At 44.5% G+C, this 20415-nt stretch overlaps 1 protein-coding gene across 1 annotated transcript in view; it reads right to left on the reverse strand.

Moving 5' to 3' along the window:
• The window catches only part of dnah10 (dynein axonemal heavy chain 10), a 317805-nt gene that overhangs the window by 126175 nt on the left and 171215 nt on the right, over positions 1-20415 (reverse strand). Inside the window, exons 40-43 of the mRNA XM_041203322.1 lie at positions 19065-19200; positions 9865-9987; positions 8825-8959; positions 7940-8156 (exon numbers count right to left, since the gene is read on the reverse strand). Of these exons, the coding sequence (XP_041059256.1) occupies positions 7940-8156; positions 8825-8959; positions 9865-9987; positions 19065-19200 (611 nt within the window). The remainder of the gene's footprint in view (positions 1-7939; positions 8157-8824; positions 8960-9864; positions 9988-19064; positions 19201-20415) is intronic.

Below are 20415 nucleotides of genomic sequence, written 5' to 3' on the forward strand. Positions count from 1 at the left end.
CCCCAGCAGCATTTGAAAATCCAGCCCCCTAACTCTGTAACCTCCCGCAGCCCTACAATGCACCGAGATATTCGCATTTCTCCAACTTTGTTGAGCATCTTCTACTCCCTTCAGCCACCCTTTCAGCCATTTAGGCTCTATGTTCTGGAATACCTCCCTAAATCTCTCTGCCTCCCTCTCCCTCCTTTAAGACTCTCCTTAAAAAAAATCTTTGATCAAGCCTCTCCTAATATCTCCCACCTTAGTCTAGTATCAATTACACTTCTGTGTAGCACCTTGTGACATTTTATTTCATTTAAGGGTTGCATTCAAATGAAAGTTGTTGTCTCTTTTAAGTTAGACAGAATTTGTCTCTCTTTGATGCAACATTTAGGATATCATGCTGGACAAAAACTCTAGTGGGCTTTGTTTCAGATCTGGTCTAGTAAACCCTTTGAAAACAGTGAAGTGTCTGCTGTCCACTTCCCTTCCACTTGAGTGATGGAACTAATTATTATAATTATAGGTATGTTGAGAGAAAAGATTGAGAGATTCTTCAATGAGCTTGCTGAATGTGGAAGGACTGCTTTAAACTGGGATTGAAAAAATCTACATGATTAGAAGAGTGGTTTCCTTTCGCTGATCTGCAGTTCCCTTGCTTCAGCTGTTAGGGAACCCCTGACGTCATCCCGCCCCATTTAAATATTCAGGAAGGCAGACGAACAGCGAAATCAGCTGTCCACCCGCTGACCTGTCAATAGCCAATTGAGGCCATTGACAGGATAATTAAGCCAATTAAAGGCCCCGCCCGTCCAACCTTAAGGCTGCCAGACAGGGCAGGAGCCCCAGCAGGCTTCTGAAAAAACATCAAACCTCATCCACTGTTGGGAAGAGGTTTCATGTCTGATTTAAAAAACTTTAACAAACTTTATGTGATATTTATCAACATGTCCCATCTCGCCGCCGAGCCGGTGGGGCCCACCTGCCCATCAAGGGCAAAATTCTGCCCACACAGTGCATAAGACGCCCTTCGGCCCATCGAGTCTGCACCAACATGTGAGAAACACCTGACCTACCTACCTAATCCCATTTACCAGCACTTGGCCATAGCCTTGAATGTTATGACGTGCCAAGTGCTCATCCAGGTACTTTTTAAAGGATGTGAGGCAACCCGCCTCCACCACCCTCCCAGGCAGCGCATTCCAGACCATCACCACCCTCTGGGTAAAAACATTTTTGCTCACATCCCCCTAAAGCTCCTGCCCCTCACCTTGAACTTGTGTCCCCTCGTGACTGACCTTTCACCTAAGGGGAACAGTTGCTCCCTATCTACCCTGTCCATGCCCCTCATAATCTTGTACACATTCATCAGGTCGCTCCTCAGTCTTCTCTGCTCCAACAAAAACAACCCAAGTCTATCCAACCTCTCTTCATAACTTAAATGTTTCATCCCAGGCAACATCTTGGTGAATCTCCTCTGCACCCCCTCCAGTTGCAATCACATCCTTCCTACAATGTGGCGACCAGAACTGTACACAGTACTCCAGCTGTGGCCTCACCAAGGTTTTATACAACTCCAACATGACCTCCCTACTTTTGTAATCTATGCCTCAATTGATAAAGGCAAGTGTCCCATCTGCCTTTTTCACCACCCCACTAACATGCCCCTCCACCTTCAGAGATCTATGGACACACACACCAAGATCCCTTTGTTCCTCGGAACTTCCTAGTGTCATGCCGTTCAGTGAATACTTCCTTGTCAAATTACTCCTTCCAGAGTGTATCACCTCACATGTTTCAAGGTTAAATTCCATCTGCCAATTATCTGCCCATTTGACCATCCCATTTATACTCCATTCCCTTTGAAATAAAAACCAACATTCCATTTGCCTTCCCTATTGCTTGCTGAACTTCTATGTTAGCTTTTTGGGATCCATGCACGAGAACCGTCTAATCCCTCTGTGCTGCAGCCTTCTGCAGACTTTCTCCATTTAAATAATATTCAGCTCCTCTATTCTCCCTGCCAAAGTGCATAACCTCACAGTTTCCCACATTATATTACATCTGCCAAGCTTTTGCCCACTCACTTAACCTGTCTATATCCCTCTGTAGACTCTTAGTGTCACCCTTGCCACTTGCCTTCCCACCTATTTTTGTGTCATCTACAAACTTGGCAATAATACATTCACTTCTCTCATCCAAGTCATTAATATATATTGTAAATAATTGTAGACCCAACACTGATCCCTGTGGCACTCCACTAGTTACAGGTTGCCATCCTGAAAGTGGCCCCCTTATCCCAACTCTCTGTCTTCTATTAGTTTGCCAATCTCCTATCCATGCTAATATACTACCCCCAACACCATGAGCTTTTATCTTATTAAGTAGCCTTATGTGCAGTACCTTATCGAACACCTTTTGGAAATCCAAATATATTACATCTACTGGATCCCCTTTATCTATCCTGCTTATTACCTCCTCAAAGAATTTTAATAAATTTGTCAGGCATGATTTCCCCTTCATGAAGCCATGCTGACTCTGCTTGATTATATTATGTATTTCTAAATGCTCTGCTATTACATCCTTTATAATAGACTCTAACATTTTCCCAATAATGGATGTTAAGCCAACTGGCGTATAGTTACCTGTTTTTTGTCTCCCTCCCTTTTTGAATAAGGGTGTTACATTGGCAGTTTTCCAAACCTCTGGGACTTTTCCAGGATCTAAGGATTCTTGGAAGATTACTACCAGTGCATCCACTATCTTCAACTACTTCCTTTAATATCCGAGGATGCAACCCATCAGGTCCAGGGGACTTATCTTAGTTAGTGTTGGGGAAGTTTATATGGTGTTCCATGCTCTTTTTGATCTATATTAATAACTTGAACTTGGGTATACAGATTTGCATGCGCCAAAAAACTTGGAAAAATAGCAAACAGTTAGGCAGAAAGGAATAGATTTCAGGAGGACAGACAGATTGGTGACACAAGGCAGCTGAAAGCTAACATAGAGAGGTGTAAAGTGATGTACTTTGGGCAGGTGGATTGAGGAGAGCTAATATAAGCTAAATGGTACAATTTTAAAGAGGGCTCAGGAATAGAGAGCAAAAACAAAAATATCTGGAAAAACTCAGCAGGTCTGACAGCATCTGCAGAGAGGAGCACAGTTAATGTTTCAAGTCCAAATGACTGCATCAGAACTAAGGAAAAATGGAAAAGAGGTAAAATATAAGCTGGTTTAAGGGGGGGAGTGGGACAGGTAGAGCTGGATAGAGGGCCAGTCTTAGGTGGAGATTGCCAAATCAGGAATAGAGAGACCTGGGCTGTATTTTACACCCCCCTGCTGACGAGTTTGAAGGCAGATATCATGCAAAATCCAATGGGTGGCTTTCCCAGCACCTGCCCACCTGTCTCTGACCTGTCTGAAATTTTACAGGGAATGGAGGAGACATCAAGCAGCTCACCCACCCTTGAGCCTATTGAAGCCCTGAAGTGGTCAATTAATGGCCACTTAAAGGCCTCATTCAGCTGTCACCCATGGCAGGAGGAGCAGGGGGCGGGCGGAGGCCCATGCCACCTGGGAAGCCTGGCAGATTTAGCTCCGCAGGCTGGTGTTAGGCAAAGGGGGGGAACCTCGTCTGCAGTTCCCCTGGGCCCATCGGAAGCATCCGCTCCATGGCCATCTCCCCCTTTAACCCTGCCCCAGCCTCTTGAATCTGGCCCCTGTAGTACAGCGATATCTGGCATAGTAAGGGTTAATGTGGGACTGGGTACAGTACTGCCCACAGTGTGATATAAAGATACACATGACCAGTGTCTAGAGTTGTGTATTGGACAGAGACCTGTGCAGAAGCCAACATGAAGTTAGCTGCTACCTTGGACTATACTCTTTATATATGTACATAATTATGTGTTATCAATTTAAAGTTTAACTACACTAGACTCAGAACCTCTTCATAAGACCTACTGAATATACAATATACAAGATGGTGGCAGCTCTTGGAAAAACCCAGAACCTGAGAGAAGCTGGAGCAGAAATTCGAAAGCTGGAAAATTAAAGGAGCAGCGTTCTGACCTGAATGAAAGCACCCGAAGCAAAGACACAGAGGGAGATTGCCTGAGGGAAGCTCCATGGCAAAATTGGAAGCAGAGGGCAGAAGAAACAACTCCACTGTGCAGCTCAGGACTCCATAACATCTCATAGAGATCCAGTTTGAACATTTACAGAGTGCAGAGTCAATTGACCTAGCAGGGGCGGAAGCTTAAAAATTAAGTTCTTGGCCAGAACTAGTTAAAAAAAAGTTTTCAGTTTTTTAAAAGCCAGAGCAGCCCGTTTCTGAAAGCATCGCACCCGGCTCGGGTTCAGAGTCAGCGCCATGCCGACAGGTGGGCTTGTTGCAAACGGAAAAAAAAGGGCAGTTTAAGAACCCAGCCAAAGCCAAGAAACGATGTTAAAACACCCAAAAATCCCACAATAGTGTGGGATGGCCCAGAATAGTCAATTAAATGAATTGCTGCACAAAACAAGAATCAAAAAGGTCAGGACCACCATCAAAAACCGACGAGTACAGAAAGACTCTAAAAAACCACTTACTGCGGCACCATCTTTAAAACCTGCACAACATTTAAAGTTGCACCCACAAAAACTTTTTAAGCAATCATTGGCAAGAAGTCAACATTACTAGACTAATTTGGACTGATGCAAGGGTTGAACCAAACACAAAATTGGGCCTCGTGGAGAAGCTTTTTATGTTACCAGAGCATACCAGGTCTAAGTAGGAAATCAGAGGAAGTCCAGGATAATACATTTGTACACTCATTTGGTGAGTTTGAATGAAGTATCCTAATGCAATGCATTAATGAATTCTCAAGTGTCTTTGATGAGATATTAAAAACCTTTGACAAATATTTTAACCTTCAAACTGTGGAGCATGCAAAGCTTAAAAAGAGGGACAGAACACCCCCAATAAAGCAATGCAAGGGAAAAAGACAATACCCAAGCAAGTCACACGATGGTGGCAGACAGGCAGGAAACCATCCGGAAGTCTAAAAAATAAACCTTTTTGAAAATGTAACATATTTCCTGAATTGCAACAGCAGGTTGCAATGTTAAGCCACCTGACTACGATCGAAGGGAAAGGCATAGAGCATTCCAGGCTGCAAGCAGATCTTTGTGAAGCCACAAGTAGCACCATTGCAGAACTGAAACAAGTCAAGACTTCACCTGAGTCAGACCAGTGAAATTGAAATGAAGGACAAGGACAAAGCTCTGGAGCAGGTGGGGAAAGACAAAGCCAAAACGGAATTGGAAAATGTTTGCATCAAAGCTGAATTGGAAGATTTGAAACACAGGATTCAAGCTGAGTATGTACCTTTAGAAAATTAAAGATACTTTGATAAAGTAAAGTAAACCAAACCGTTCAAGATCTGAATAAACAAATTTCCAAGGTGTCATAAAGATACATTGTTGCAAAAGTATAATAATTTTCATGATATTATTCTGGTTTATTGTAAAGTTGGTCTATGGATGTGAGTGTAGGTGGTTCTGTCTGTGTGATTTAATTACATTCGGAGTCAGGGAGAATGTAAGCTTGAAATTATCTGTAAAGACAGAGACTTGAAGGGGGAGAAGGGATAACATAATGGTAATGTAACTACATTGGGTAAACACAATTGTACTGTAAATACATTGCGTAAAGATGTGGGGGGAGGTGTAATACAAGACTATCTGGCATAGTAAGGGTTAATGTGAGACTGGATACAGTACCTCCCACAGTGTGATGCAAAGAGACATATGACTAGAGTCTAGAAAGGATTGTGGACTAGACAGAGACCTGTGCAGAAGCCAGTATGGAGGTAGCTCCTAGCTGGACTATACCATGTATATACATACATGGTTATGTGTTGTCCGCTCAAGACTCAGAACCTCTTCATGAGATCTACTGAATATACAACATACAACAGCCCTTACCCAGCTCAATTCCCCTCTCCAAGAAACTATTCTGTGTGATTCTGTGATACCTGGGCTCCTTGGCATGGTGGGACTGCCTGTAGTACCAGCAGTGGCCACCGGTCCTGGCTGGCGCTGCTGGGACTAGAGAGCTGCCGACCATCCAATTGGTTTATAGTTCTCTGAGGTGGGACCTCCTCCCAAAATACGAGTGGAAGTCTCTCCACAAAACAATTAATGCTGCTCCCAGCATTAAATTGCTGCAGGACAGCCATTCGGATTGTGGGCAAGCTCCCTCTACATTTTAAACTGGGTGAGGGGGGCCAGGGGCTACAGAACCCTGTAAAATCCAGCCCATGGGGGTGTTTGTAAACAAATCTTTGAAGGTGGTAGGGCAGGTGGAGAAAGTGGTTAAAAAGACATGCAGGATCCTGGGCTTTATAAATAGAGCAATGGAGTACAAAAGCCAGGGAATTATACTAAACCTTTATAAAACATGTTCATTTCTGGACACTAAATTTTAAAAAGATGTCAAGGCCTTGGAGAAGTTTCTGAGAGATTTTCTAGAACGGTATTGGAGATGAAGGATTTCAGTTAGTGAAGAAATAAAGACTTGCAATTACATAGCACTTTTCATTACCATGCAATGTCTCAAAGCACTTTACACCAATGAGGTAAAATGAAGGGAATGGAGAAGCTGGGGTTGTTTCCTTTAGAACTGGAGAGTTTTAGTTATGAGGAGAGACTGGGTAGAATGGGGTTATTTTCCTTGGAGCAGGGGTGTTTGAGGGGGGACATGATTGAGGTGTATAAAATTATGAGGGGCATAGATAAGGTCGACAGGAAGGAACTTTTTCCCTTGATGAAGGGATCAATAACCAGGTGGCATTGATTAAAGGTAAGGGGAAGGAGGTTTAGAGGGGATGTGAGGAAGAATTTTCTTCACCCAGACGGTAGCGGGAATCTGGAACTCTCTGCCTGAAAGGGTGGTAGAGGCAGAAACCCTCATAACTTTTAAGAAGTATTTGGATGTGCACTTGTGATATCATGACATACAAGGCTATGGGCCTAGTGCTGGAAAATGGGATTAGAATAGTTAACTACTTGTTTGACCGGTGCAGATTCGATGGGCCGAAGAGCCCTTTTCTGTGCTGTATACCTCTATGACTCTACACTTCATCTGACACCTTGTTGTCCACTCACTTAACCTGTCCAGCCTCTTTGGGTATTCCTCACAGCTCACATTCCACCTAGCTTTGCATCAACATCAAACTTGAACACATTACTTTTGGTCTGTTCATCAATAATATAGATTGTAAATAGCCACTGATCCTTGTGGCACTCCAATAGTCACACCCTGCCAACTTCAAAATGCCCTGTTTCTGCCCACTCTTTGCCTCCTGTCCATTAACCAATCCTCTATCCATGCAACTATATAACCCCCAACTCCACGAGCCCCTATCTTATCTATTAACTTTTTAGTGTGGCACCTTATTGAATGCCTTTTGGGAATCCAAGTACATCTATTAGTTCCCCCTTTATCTACCCTACAAGTTATATCCTCAAAACACACTATCTACTTTATCAAGCATGAGTTCTCTTTCATAAAACCATGTTGGCTCTGTCTGATCATGCTATGAATTTCTCAGTGCAATATTAAGACTTCCTTAATAATAGATTCCAGAGGAACTGATGTCAGACAAAATGGTCTGTAGTTCCCTGCTTTTGTTCTCCCTTCCATGAATCCCAGACTCCCAATCCGGTGGAGCAGTTCTAGAACCTAAGAAAGTTTGGACAATCATATTCAATGCATCCCCTGTCTCGAAGCACTCCTTTTCAGGACCCTTGGATGTAGGCCATCTCTAACATCAAAAAAAGGACTGACACTTCTGTACAAGATTCTAGATTTATAGTAATCTTCACTTGTTGAATGTAGAGCCAGCATAATATTTTCTCATTAAATTACTAGTTACCTGATCAAAAAAGATGAAATACTGGATCAGAAACTTACCAGGCAGCTCTCCTGGGCCTGCAAGGGTATTCAAAGCTTCAACTGTTGACATGCTGGCAAGACGTTTAACGTAATCATCAAATTTTACTCTTCCATCCTCGAGAAGACATGCACCCAGAGAGCAATACAAGGCCTCAATAAAATAGCATTCTAGTACATCAAAGTTATCAACCTCTTTTTCCAGAAAAGAATCCAACATCCTAGCAAGCTGGGCCACCTGGAGAGCAATTATCCAAAACAAGGTTTAACCTTAGGGCAAACCAGCCTACCTAAACCATTAAATTCTTATTTAATGCTAGAATCTGTTTTGCAAACCACATTTTGGAGCCTCATCCATTTTTGTATGAAAAGGGTAAACCAGTATAGAGCAATAATGCTCTCCCCTTATGTCTTGTTTTACTAAGTTGCTCAAATTGAGATGGTAAATGGTGTGGTCAGAATTTGCTCCAACCACTTCACAGTGGTGTCTTTGGTAAAAGTTCAGCAGAAACCCCATTCACATGCATAAACACTGTTCTGGCAAACACACAATGACAGAGCAGGGCATTCCTCATGGAAATTCATTATTATCCCTTAGTTTACAACTTTCAGCAGACGTTCATTTGCCAACTAAAGCCTGAGTACAAAAACAGATCCCTGCTGGATAGGAGCAAAGAGATGGAGGCAAGAATTTTCTGATAGCAATCCTTTGGTATTTTACATCTTACTGAATGAGTTAAAGGAAATATATTTATTAGAAAGCAATCTTTATATTACTTATTACAAAATAAAATAATCCCAAATATTAACTGATTCCTCCAAACCCATTCTTAAAAGATTAACCTTTTCATTCAACCTTACTATTAAATATTTCCCCTTAAATAGTTTTCCATTATGCCTCCTTACCATATTCAGTTCTGTTTGAGGTACAATTGTTTTTAATTTCTCCACTTGTCTGCCATCCAACATCCCCTCCACAATCATCTCAATGATATAGGGTACATACTTATTAAACAGTTTGTGGAGGTCAGCCTGTTCTTGCTGAAACAAACAGAAAGGATGAAAAAAGTGAGGTTTTAAGCTATCACATCTCAGTTTTGGCTTCTTTAATCTTTAACACATCACTCACCGTACATCTGAAGAAGTCACAAAGAAAGGTTGTGGATATGAACACACTCTGAGAAATAAACTCTTGCATTCATACAGGGGTTTTCATGGCCTCAGGGCATCTCAAAACGCTTTACAGCCAATGAAGTACTTCTGAAGAATAGTCGTTATTGTTATTTAAGAAACATGGCAGCCAACTTGTGCTCGGTAAGTTCCCACAAGCAGCAATGTCATATTGACCAGATAATCTGTTTAAGTGATGTTGGTTGATGGAGATAAATATTGGCCAGGGCACTGGGAAAAACACCCCTACTCTTTTTCACAAGACTAACAAGGGGTCTTTTATATCCATTTGAGGCAAAAGGGGTCTTGGTTTAACATTGCATCAGAAAGAATGTGCCTCTGACAGTGTAGCACTCCTGATCCATGGTGCCACACTTGGAATGTCAGCACAGATTCTGTGCTCGAGTCTCTGAATCCACAACCTTTCGACTCAGAGGTGAAAACACTACCCACTTAGCCAAGCTGCCATTTTCATATGATGTTACGATTAAATTAAGTTTCCATTCACAGAGAACTGCAGATTTTGTTCAAATTCATATTAAAACTTAGCAAGGTTTAAAAATGATAGCAATTTAATTTCTGAATTAAAGTGGCACTATGGTTAGTTTTAAAAAGTTGTAATCAAAAAACTCCACAAATCCAAAAACATGTAGAAATAACAAAATCTATGTAACAATAAATTCTGAAAAGTGAAATTCCAGTAAAATAAACGCCATAGTTTATTGTAGATTTTTCAATCTTCAAAATTTGAAGCTGATTTTAAAATCAGTTCTCACCTTGCTTGTCCTCTCACTGGTCCACTTTTCCCAGAAGGGTTTATATCGCAGGTTCTTGGGGTCCACATACACCATCCCACAGCGGGACACTGTGGCTGGAGAAGCATACTGTAAATCTCCAACCTACATCACCATAGAGAAATAAGGGTCAGGCTCAATACACATATATCAAGAAGAAGCCAACAAAAGCATTTAAATAATAAATATCCGTCAGTTCTCTTTTATGTTCCCATTTTGATCCATGCTCTAATTCTCAGAGTGATTCTGCTTCAGAGGTGTAGTATGCCACCCTGATCATCCCAAACCATTGACAGCATTTCCATAAGAGAAATAAACTATTTTTCTTCCACTGGGCACAGTATAGCTGCGAACGTTGCCACATTAGTGAACTTGTAACCCATATGCTTATCTGCAGATCATTTAGTAGATAAGCATTCAAGGCATTGATTTTGATAGGCTCAGCAAAAGCCTGGTTGGTGGCAAACATGCCACAAAGATTAAGCTACAACATCATAACCCAGTTTTCAGACCTGTGCCCACAATTAGGAAAGTTCCTCACCGACACCGCAGCTTCAATAAAATACCCTTACTTTATTTTTATTCATTCATGGGGTGTGGTCTTCGCTGGCTGGGCCAGTCTTTATTGCCTATACCTAATTGCCCTTGAGGAGGTGGTGGTGAGCTGCCTTCTTGAATCGCTGCAATCCATGTGGCATAGATACACCCACAGTGCTGTTAGGGAGTTCCAGGATTTTGACCCAGCGACAGTGAAGGAATGGCGATAAATTTCCAAGTCAGGATGTTGAATGCGTTGGATAGGAACTTCCGGATGGTGGTGTTCCCATCCCTCTGCTGCCTTTGTCCTTCAAACTGGTAATGGCTATGGGTTTGGAAGGTGCTGTCTACAGAGTCTTGGTGAATTCCTGCAGTGCATCTTGTAGATGGTACACGCTGCTGCTACTGTGCGTCGGTCGTGGAGGGAGTGAATGTTTGTGGATGTGGTGCTAATCAAGCGGGCTGCTTTGTCCTGGACAGTGTCAAGCTTCTTGAGTGTTGTTGCAGCTGCACTCATCCAGGCAAGTGGGGAGTATTCCATCTCACTCCTGACTTGTGCCTTGTAGATGGTGGACAGGCTTTGGGGAGTCAGTAAATGTGTTACTCGCCGCAGGATTCCTAGTATCTGACTTGCTCTTGTAGTCTCAGTATTCATATGGCTAGTCCAATTCAGTTTCTGGTCAATGGTAACCCCCAGAATGTTGATAGTGGGGGATTCAGTGATGGTTGGATTCTCTCTTGTTGGAGATGATCATTGCCTGGCACTTGTGTGGCCCATCCTGGATATTGTCCAGGTCTTGCTGCATTTGGACATGGACGATTCCCATTGACTCCAGTTTTGCTAGAGCTCCTTGATGCCACACTCGGTTAAATGCGGCCTTGATGTCAAGAACATTCACTCTCAACTCACCTCGGGAGTTCAGATCTTTTGTCCATGTCTGAACCAAGGCTGAAATAAAGCCAGAAGCTGTGACCCTGGCAGAACCCAAGCTAAGTATCAATGAGAAACTATAGGCCTACTGTGCCCGGTATTCCTAGGCTATCTCCCATCGAAGTACGAAGCAGGCCTGAGTCTGCTTAGCTTCCAAGATCAGACAAGATCGGGCGGTTTTTTTAGACTAATGAGCCAATGTCCATCACTTGTTTTAACAATGCAATTGTCTTTAACAATGAACAATTTAACAATCAACAATGTAGTTGCCAATCAACAAGATGATTGTTTTTTCTTTTTGGAGAGCCACAGGCCCGGTAGTACGGGTGCAGTTAGCTGCAGACCAGCCCAGTAGCTCCAAGGACTAAGTACAGAAGGGGAAATGGTTAACCAGTGAGCAGGCAGGGTAGTCGGCCGGTAAGGAGAGCCGCCCACCCGGTAGTATGGGTGCAGTTAGCTGCAGACCAGCCCGACAGCTCCAGGGACTAAGTACAGAACGGGGAAATGGTTAACCAGTGAGCTGAAGCCAGCCAGCAGGCAGGGAAGGTGCAAACCGGATTGAAAGGCTGAAACGGCAAGAGAAAATGGCTGCCGGGGGTTGCAGATTCACAGCCACCACATGAGAGGGAGGTGCAGGAGGCTGGGAAGGAGAGCCGCCCGCCTGGTAGTACGGATGCAGTTAGCAACATGCTTCCCGAGCAGCTCAAAAGACTAAGTGCAGAATGGGGAAATGGTTAACGAGTGAGCAGAAGCAGGTCAGCAGGCAGGGAAGGTGCAAAACGGCTTGAAAGACTGAACCGGCAAGATACATTGATAGGTGCTATCAGGGAATTGATCAGCAAAATTAATAGCTGTCCATACCTGGGAGATCAGTTCACATCCAGCCCTGTATATGAAGTGTCTCCCTTCTCGAACAATTGCAAGCACCCTTTGTGAATTGAGCTTGGTTCAACTCAGTCTAGTTCCAATACAGTACACATTATAGAACTAACTACAGGATGGCACTAAATTGTAAATAGGGCATGATAATATTCAGGATTTACGTTTGTTTCTTTCACCCTGTTCACCTTCATTGCCTTCCACTTCCCTCCTGGTGTTTGACATGATGTTTACTAAATCTCGCTTTCACAGCCATATTTCCTTCCTCAGTGACTGTCTCCGTCTCCGACTTACCCCACGTGGATTCCAACTGAAGTTCCATCCCTCATGTTTCAAATCCACCCAGGATTACAGGTATCTCCGGGACATACAGCTTTCCTCGGACTGCTCTTCTCGCCGCATCCTGAGATCCACACTGAGTGCCATGCATATGAGCACACTTGACCTCTTCCCAAGCAGCACCGACTCACCCTATCTCAAAGCTCTCCTTGCCCCTAGTTTCATTTTATTCTTCATTTCATCTAACACCTTAACAAGAAACATTTTCTCTTCCTTTTAGGTGTTAACGAATGCAAGCTCCAAGAACTTATTGAAACCAACGCCCATTCAGGACCCTCCATCCCTTCCGGTCCCTCTGACTGCATCCCTTCTTCTAATCTCAACCCTTGCTGTGTATTCATCATACCCTCTGACCTTCCCTCTCTGATGCTGAACGTTCTGTACTCAAAGGACTCAGTTTCATACCTTTACGCCCTCAATTGAATTTAGGGCTTGGCACGATGCTGAACTCTTCTTCCGCCACTTTCGTCTCCATGCTCACTTCCTTGGGCAGGAGTCCTCCGCCCCCATTCAACAGATCCTTTCACCTGACTCCAGTATTCTCCCTCCACCTGGACCCCTCCCCTCTGGTCTGCTCTTGCCCTTTTCATTGAGAACTGTCAGTGTGGCATTGACTGTCTCAATTTCTCTGCTCCTCTCACCCACTCCAACCTGTCTCCTTCTGAACTTGCTGCACTCTGTTCTCTCAGGTCCAACCCTGACTTTGTTATTAAACCTGTTGACAAGGGTGGTGCTGTTGTTGTCTGATGTACTGACCTCTACCTCGCAGAGGCGGAGCACCAACTCTCAGACACTTCTTCCCATCTCCCCCGGACCATGACCCCACCACCGCACATCAAGTCATTGTTTCCAGGACTGTCACTGACCTCATCTCCTCTGGAGATCTTCCCTCCACAGCTTCCATCCTCATAGTCTCCCAACCCCGGACAGCTCATCCTTCTCAAAATCGACAAACAGGACTGTCCTGATAGACCCATCATGTCAGCCTGTTCCTGCCTCATGAAACTCATTTCTTCTGATCTTGACTCCATTCTCTGTCCACTTGCCCAGACTCTTCCCACCTACATCCGCGATTCCTCTGATGCCTTATGTCATATCAACAATTTCCAGTTCCCTGGCCCTAATCAACTCCTTTTCACCATGGACGACCAATCCCTCTACACCTCCATCCCCCACCAGGATGGTCTGTGGGCTCTCCGCTTCTTCCTTGAACAGAGGCCCAAACAATCCCCATCCACCACTAATCTCCTCCGTCTGGCTGAACTTGTTCTCTCACTGAACAATTTCTCCTTAAACTTGTCTCACTCCCTCCAAATAAAAGGTGCTGTTATGGGTACCCGCATGGGCCCCAATATGCCTGTCTCTTTATGAGGTATATGGAACAGTCCTTGTTCCAATCCTACTCAGGTCCACTCCCACAACTCTTTTCTCGGTACATTGATTACTGTATCGGTGCCGTTTCAGGCTCTAGTCTGGACCTGGGAACATTTATCAATTTTGCTTCCAATCTCCACCCCTCTATCACCTTCACATGGTCCATCTCTGACGCTTCCCTTCCCTTCCTTGACCTCTCCGTCTCCATTTCCAGTGATAGACTGTCCACCAATATTCATTACAAGCCCACCGACTCCCACAGCTACCTCGACTACAGCTCCTCACACCCCGCTTCCTGTAAGGACTCCATCCCAATCTCTCAGTTCCTTTGCATCCATCACATCTGTTCTGATGATGCCATCTTCCAAAACGGCACTTCTGACATGTCTTCCTTCTTCCTTAAACGAGGTTTCCCACCCACAGTGATTGACGGGGCCCTCAACCCTGTCTGACCCAAATCCTGTGCCTCTACCCTCACCACTTTCCTTCCCTCAGAGAACCACGATAGGGTCCACCTTGTCTTCACTCTTCACCCAACCAGCCTCCACATTCAAAGGATCATCCTCCGCCATTTCCGCCAACTCCAGCACGATGCCACCACCTTCTCCTCACATCTTCTCCTCACCTTCCTCCTCCCATCAGCAGCATTCCACAGAGACCGTTCCCTCTGTGACACCCTGGTCCACTCCTCCATCAGTCTCAACACCTCATCCCCTTCCCGTGGCACCTTCCCATGCAATCGCAGAAGGTGCAACACCTGCCCCTTCACCTCTTCCCTCCTCTATGTCCAAGGGCCCAAGCACTCCCAAGTGCTTCACTTGCACCTCCTTCAATTTGGTCTACTGCATTCACTGCTCCCAATGCAGTCTCCTCCACATTGAGGAGACCAAATTCAGACTGGGTGAACGTTTTGCGGAATACCTCAGGGGGAGGTGATGGCATAGTGGTATTGTCACTGGACTTAATCCAGAGACCCAGGGTAATGCTCTGGGGACCCGGGTTCGAATCCCACCATGGCAGATGGTGGAATTTGAATTCAATAGAAATCTGAAATTAGAAGTGCAATGATGCTCATGAAACTATTGCCGATTGTTATAAAAACCCATCTGGTTCACTAATGCCCTTTAGGGAAGGAACATGTGACTGCAGACCCACAGCAATGTGGTTGACTCTTAAAATCCCTCTGAAATGGCCGAGCAACCCACTCAGTTGTAACAAACCGCTACAAAGATACAAAAAAGGAATGAAACCGCCCGGCATCGACCTAGGCACTGAAAACAACAAACATAGCAAGGAAACCTCCTGCTGATTACCATGTACTGCCTTCCCTCAGCTGATGAGTCAGTGCTCCTCCATATTGAACATCACTTGGAGGAAGCATTGAGGGTGGCAAGGGTATAGAATGTTCTCTGGGTGGGGGACTTCAATGTCCATCACCAACAGTGGCTCAGTAGCGCCACTACTGAATGAGTTGGCCAAATCCTAAATGACACAGGTGCTAGACTGGGTCTGTGGCAGGTGGTGAGGGAACCAACAAGAGGGAAAAACGTACTTGAACTCATTTTCACCAACCTGGCTGCCGCAGATGCATCTGTCCATGACAGTATCGGTAGGAGTGACCAACGCACAGTCATTATGGAGATGAAGTCCTGCCTTCACATTGAGGATACCCTCCATCGTGTTGTGTGGCGTGACCACCGTGTTAAATGGGATAGATTTCAAACAGATCTAGCAACTCAAGACTGGGCATCCAAGAGGTGCTGTGGGCCATCAGCAGCAGCAGAATTGCACATGAACACAATCTGTAACCTCATAGCCTAGCATGTCCCACACTGTACCATTACCATCAAGCCAGAGGATCAACCCTGATTCAATGAAGAGTGCAGGAGGGCATGCCAGGAGCAGCACCAGGCATACCTAAAAATCAGGTGTCAACCTAGTGAAGTTATAAAACAGGACTACTTGCATTCCAAACAGCATAATCAGCAAGTGATAGGCAGAGCTAAGTGATCCCACAACCAACGGATCAGATCTAAGCTCTGCAGTCCTGCCACATCCAGTTGTGAATGGTGGTGGGCAATTAAACAACTCACTGGAGGAATTGGCTCCACAAATATCCCCATCCTCAATGATGTAGGAGTCTAGGACAGCAGTGCAAAAGATAAGGCTGAAGCATTCGCAACAATCTCCTGCCAGAAATGCCGTGGATAATCCCCACAATCACAGATGCCAGTCTTCAGCCAATTCAATTCACTCCACATGATATTAAGAAACTGCTGAAGGCACTTGATACTGCAAAGGCTAAGGGCCCTGACAACATTCCAGCTATAGTACTGAAGACTTGTGCTCCAGAGCTTGCTGGACCTCTGTCAAGCTGTTCCAGTACAGCTACAACACTGACATCTATCCAGCTATGTGGAAAATTGCCCAGGTGTGTCCTATACAAAAAGCAGGACAAATCCAACCTGGTCAATTAATTACCGCCCCATCAGTCTACTCTCCGTCATCAGTAAAGTAATGGAAGGGGTCATCAACAGTGCTATCAAGCGGCACTTGCTTCGCAACAACCTGCTCACTGATGCCCAGTTTGGATTCTACCAGGGCCACTCAGCTCCTGACCTCATTAACAGGCCTTTGTTCAATGGTGGCCAAAAAAGCTGGACTTCAGAGGTGAGGTGAGAGTGACTGCCCTTGACATCAAGGCAGCATTTGACCGAGTGTGGCATCAAGGAACCCTAGCAAAACTGGAGTCAATGGGAATCAGGGGGAAAACTCTCCACTGGTTGGAGTCATACCTAGCGCAAAGGAAGATGGTTATGGTTGTTGGACGTCAGTCATCTCAGCTCCAGGACATTACTGCAGGAGTTCCACAGGGTCGTGTCCTAGGCCCAACCATCTTCAGCTGCTTCATCAAAGATCTTCCTTCCACCATAAGGTCAGGAGTGGGGATGATTGCACAGTGTTCAGCACCATTCGCAACTCCTCAGATACTGAGCAGTCCATGTCCAAATGCAGCAAGACCTGAGCAATATCCAGGCTTGGACTGACAAGTGGCAAGTAACATTCACGCCACACAAGTGTCAGGCAATGACCATAGAGCCATAGAAAAGTTACAGCACAGAAGGAGGCCATTTGGCCCACCTTGTCCATGCCAGCCCAAGGACACCCAGGTGCCCTTTCTAATCCCACCTTCCTGCACCTGGCCCATAGCCCTGCAGCTTACAGCACTTAAGGTGCAGATCCAGGTACTTTTTAAAAGAGTTTAAAGTTTCTGCCTCTACCACCAATTGGGCAGAGAATTCCAGACACCCACTACCCTCTGCGTAAAAAAGTTCTTCGTCATGTCCCCCCTACACCTTCTGCCACTTATCTTGAATTTATGTCCTTTGGTTCTAGAATTCTCCATCAAGGTAAATAATTTTATCCTGTCCACTCTATCTATTCCCCTCATAATTTTGTACACCTCAATCAAGTCACCTCTCAGCCTTCTTTGTTCTAAGGAAAATAAACCCAACCTATCCAATCTCTCCTCGAAGCTACACTTTTCTAACCCTGGCAACATTCTTGTAAACCTCCTCTGCACTCTCTCCAGAGCTATTATGTCCTTCCTGTAATGTGGTGACCAGAACTGGACACAATACTCCAGTTGTGGCCTCACCAGTGTTTTATACAATTCCAACATTATACCCTTACTTTTATACTCTATACCTCTGCCAATGAAGGAGAGCATTCCATATGCCTTCTTTACAACCTTGTCTACTTGAACTGCTGCCTTCAGGGACCTGTGTACTTGTATGCCAAGATCTCTCACTTCATCTAACCCCCTTAGTATATTCCCCTTTATTTTGTAATCCCTGTAACTGTTTGACCTCCCTAAATGTATGACCTCACACTTCTCTATGTTACAATCCATCTGCCATTTTACTGTCCACTCCACCAACCCATCTATATCGTTTTGAAGATTATGGCTATCCTCACACTATCCACTACTCAGCCAATCTTTGTGTCATCTGCAAATTTCCATCTCCAACAAGCGAAAATCCAACCATCGCCCCTTGATGTTCAATGGCATTAGCATCACTGAATCCCCCACTATCAACATCCTGAGGGTTATCATTGACCAGAAACTGAATTCGACTAGTCATATAAATACTGTGGCTACAAAAGCAGGTCAGAGGCTAGGAATCGTGCGACGGGTAACTCACGTCCTGACTCCCCAAAGCCTGTCCACCATCTACAAGGCACAAGTCAGGAGTGTGATGGAGTACTCCCCACTTGCCTAGATGAGTGCAGCTCCTACAACACTGAAGAAGATTGTTTTACCCCTTTTGTAATCCCCTTATTTATCCTTTTTCCCTATCACTGCCCCCTGCCCTCCTTCCAAAAGGGCCATCTGTCATTTGTTCTATGTTGTTCTTTCACAGAGTGCTGACCTTTGTTCTGCTATTAACACATTCTGCTTTCTTACCTTAATGCCACTATCAGCACCTTTGTTAGTCTTCACCACTACCATTAACACTCCCTTTATCTTGTGCCCATAACATCTTTGTCAATCTCTCTTTAGCCCCCACCTATAGCCTAACCCTAACCTTCTATCCTGCTTTCCCTGCTCCACCAACCCCACACCCCCACAAACAGTATAAATTCCAACACATTTCTACTTCTCTTTAGCTTTGAAGAAGAGTCATGCTCACTCAAAACACTAACTCTGTTTCTCTCTCCACAGATGTTGTCAGGCCTGCTGAGATTTTCCAGCATTTTCTGTTTTTATATTATATATATTATATGATAATATTAATATTGTTGTTGTAGTAAAACCTTCACTTAACGTGCAAAGAGTAAAAGAAGTTTTAATATGGATCTGATTTGTATTGTACCTGAGTTTCAGGTGCTTGCTCCAGAAACTGTCGGGCAGGAATTGAGTCACTCTACTTCCCACTGACTGGATAGGATAACGGACAGAGATAGATACAATATAGTAACCCTGAATCAGAGCAATACAATTTCTACTTCCGCCCTTAGAAGCCTGAAATGACGAATATTCTCCTGCCCAGCAATGACTTCCCAAATCAGCAGAGAGATCCACAGACAATTCTAAAAAGACATATTGCCAGAGCAGTACCTCAAACAGCAAGGCACAGTGTGCCTGTAGCCTGATTCGTTCACCATTAGCCAGGGTCAGCAACTTGTTGTCATCCATCACAGAGTTCATGTTCTCTACCCAGAGCGCATCCACATCTCCATCAAATAAAATATACCTGCAAGGTACACAGACACATTTCAGATACAACCATTTTAAATTGCTACACTTGTAGCAATGGATGATGATTTTTCACTTCAATTCATCAGCAATCCAGGACAGATCTCTAAAGATTTACTGCTAGGCAGGTTAAGGGGTGGTTGAATTTTGGATTATTTTTTGGAAGCTGGAGGATGGAATTTCAGTGAGGAGGAGACTGGAGAAATTGAACTAGAAATTGGCTGGCATGAAGTAGGACCCAATTCAATTTCTACACAAGCTGCACTTGTCTAATGAGGCCCGCAGTAGGCACAACAAATTAGTCCTCAACTCTCATTTGCCTATTACCGGCAAGCTGCAGGCACTGATCTCAGCCCCAGAGGTAATTCTGCCAATATCGTAAACAAAGCCCAGGGCATGCAGGCAGTGGTCCACAGTCTTAAAGTGAAGCTGGGAGGAGCAGCATGAAGAAATAGCAGTAAGTTTAAAAAAATGAAAACCTGATTTTCTGGAGTCGGGCTCTACTAGTCTATTTAAGGAATGCCGATTGCCAAAGCACCTGAGAATATTGACCACAACATGCACAGTGGATGCTGCAGTCAGTCACTAAAGGAGGCCTCAAACATTTAGCATTTAGGCCACCTATTCGCAAGTGCAAAAGGACAAGCACCTGTTTTGGGCACAGGCTATGGGTGTCCATGCAGGAGCCTTTACCAATATGATGGATGATGCACTCCCACTCTAAATTGCTTCCTTGGATGAAAGGGTAGTACGATGATGAGAGGTGGAGTAAATAGGGTCTGTATTCTTTGGAGTTTAGAAGAATGAGGGGTGAATGCATTAAAACATACAAGATTCTGAAGGAGCTTAACAGGGCAGGCACTGAGAGGTTGTCTCCCCTGGCTGGGAAATCTAGAACACAGGAGCACAGTCTCAGGATAAGGGGCCGATCATTTAGGGCTGAGATGAGGAGAAATTTCTTCACTTAAAGGGTTGTGACTCTTTGGAGCTCTCTGGTAGGGTTGTGGATGCTCCATCGCTGAACATATTTAAGTCTGGGATAGACAGATTCAAGGCACATGGTGAGTGGGTGTGAAAATGGAGTTGAGGCAGAACAACAGCCATGGTTCTATTGAATGGCAGAGCAGGCTCAAAAGTCCCTGTTCCTTTATCTTGCTCTTCTTATGAGTTCACATGCCGCTAGCAATACTGGATGCTTAAGGGCCCATTTACC

Source organism: Carcharodon carcharias, chromosome 13 (assembly GCF_017639515.1).
Source record: "Carcharodon carcharias isolate sCarCar2 chromosome 13, sCarCar2.pri, whole genome shotgun sequence".
NCBI lineage: Eukaryota > Metazoa > Chordata > Chondrichthyes > Lamniformes > Lamnidae > Carcharodon > Carcharodon carcharias.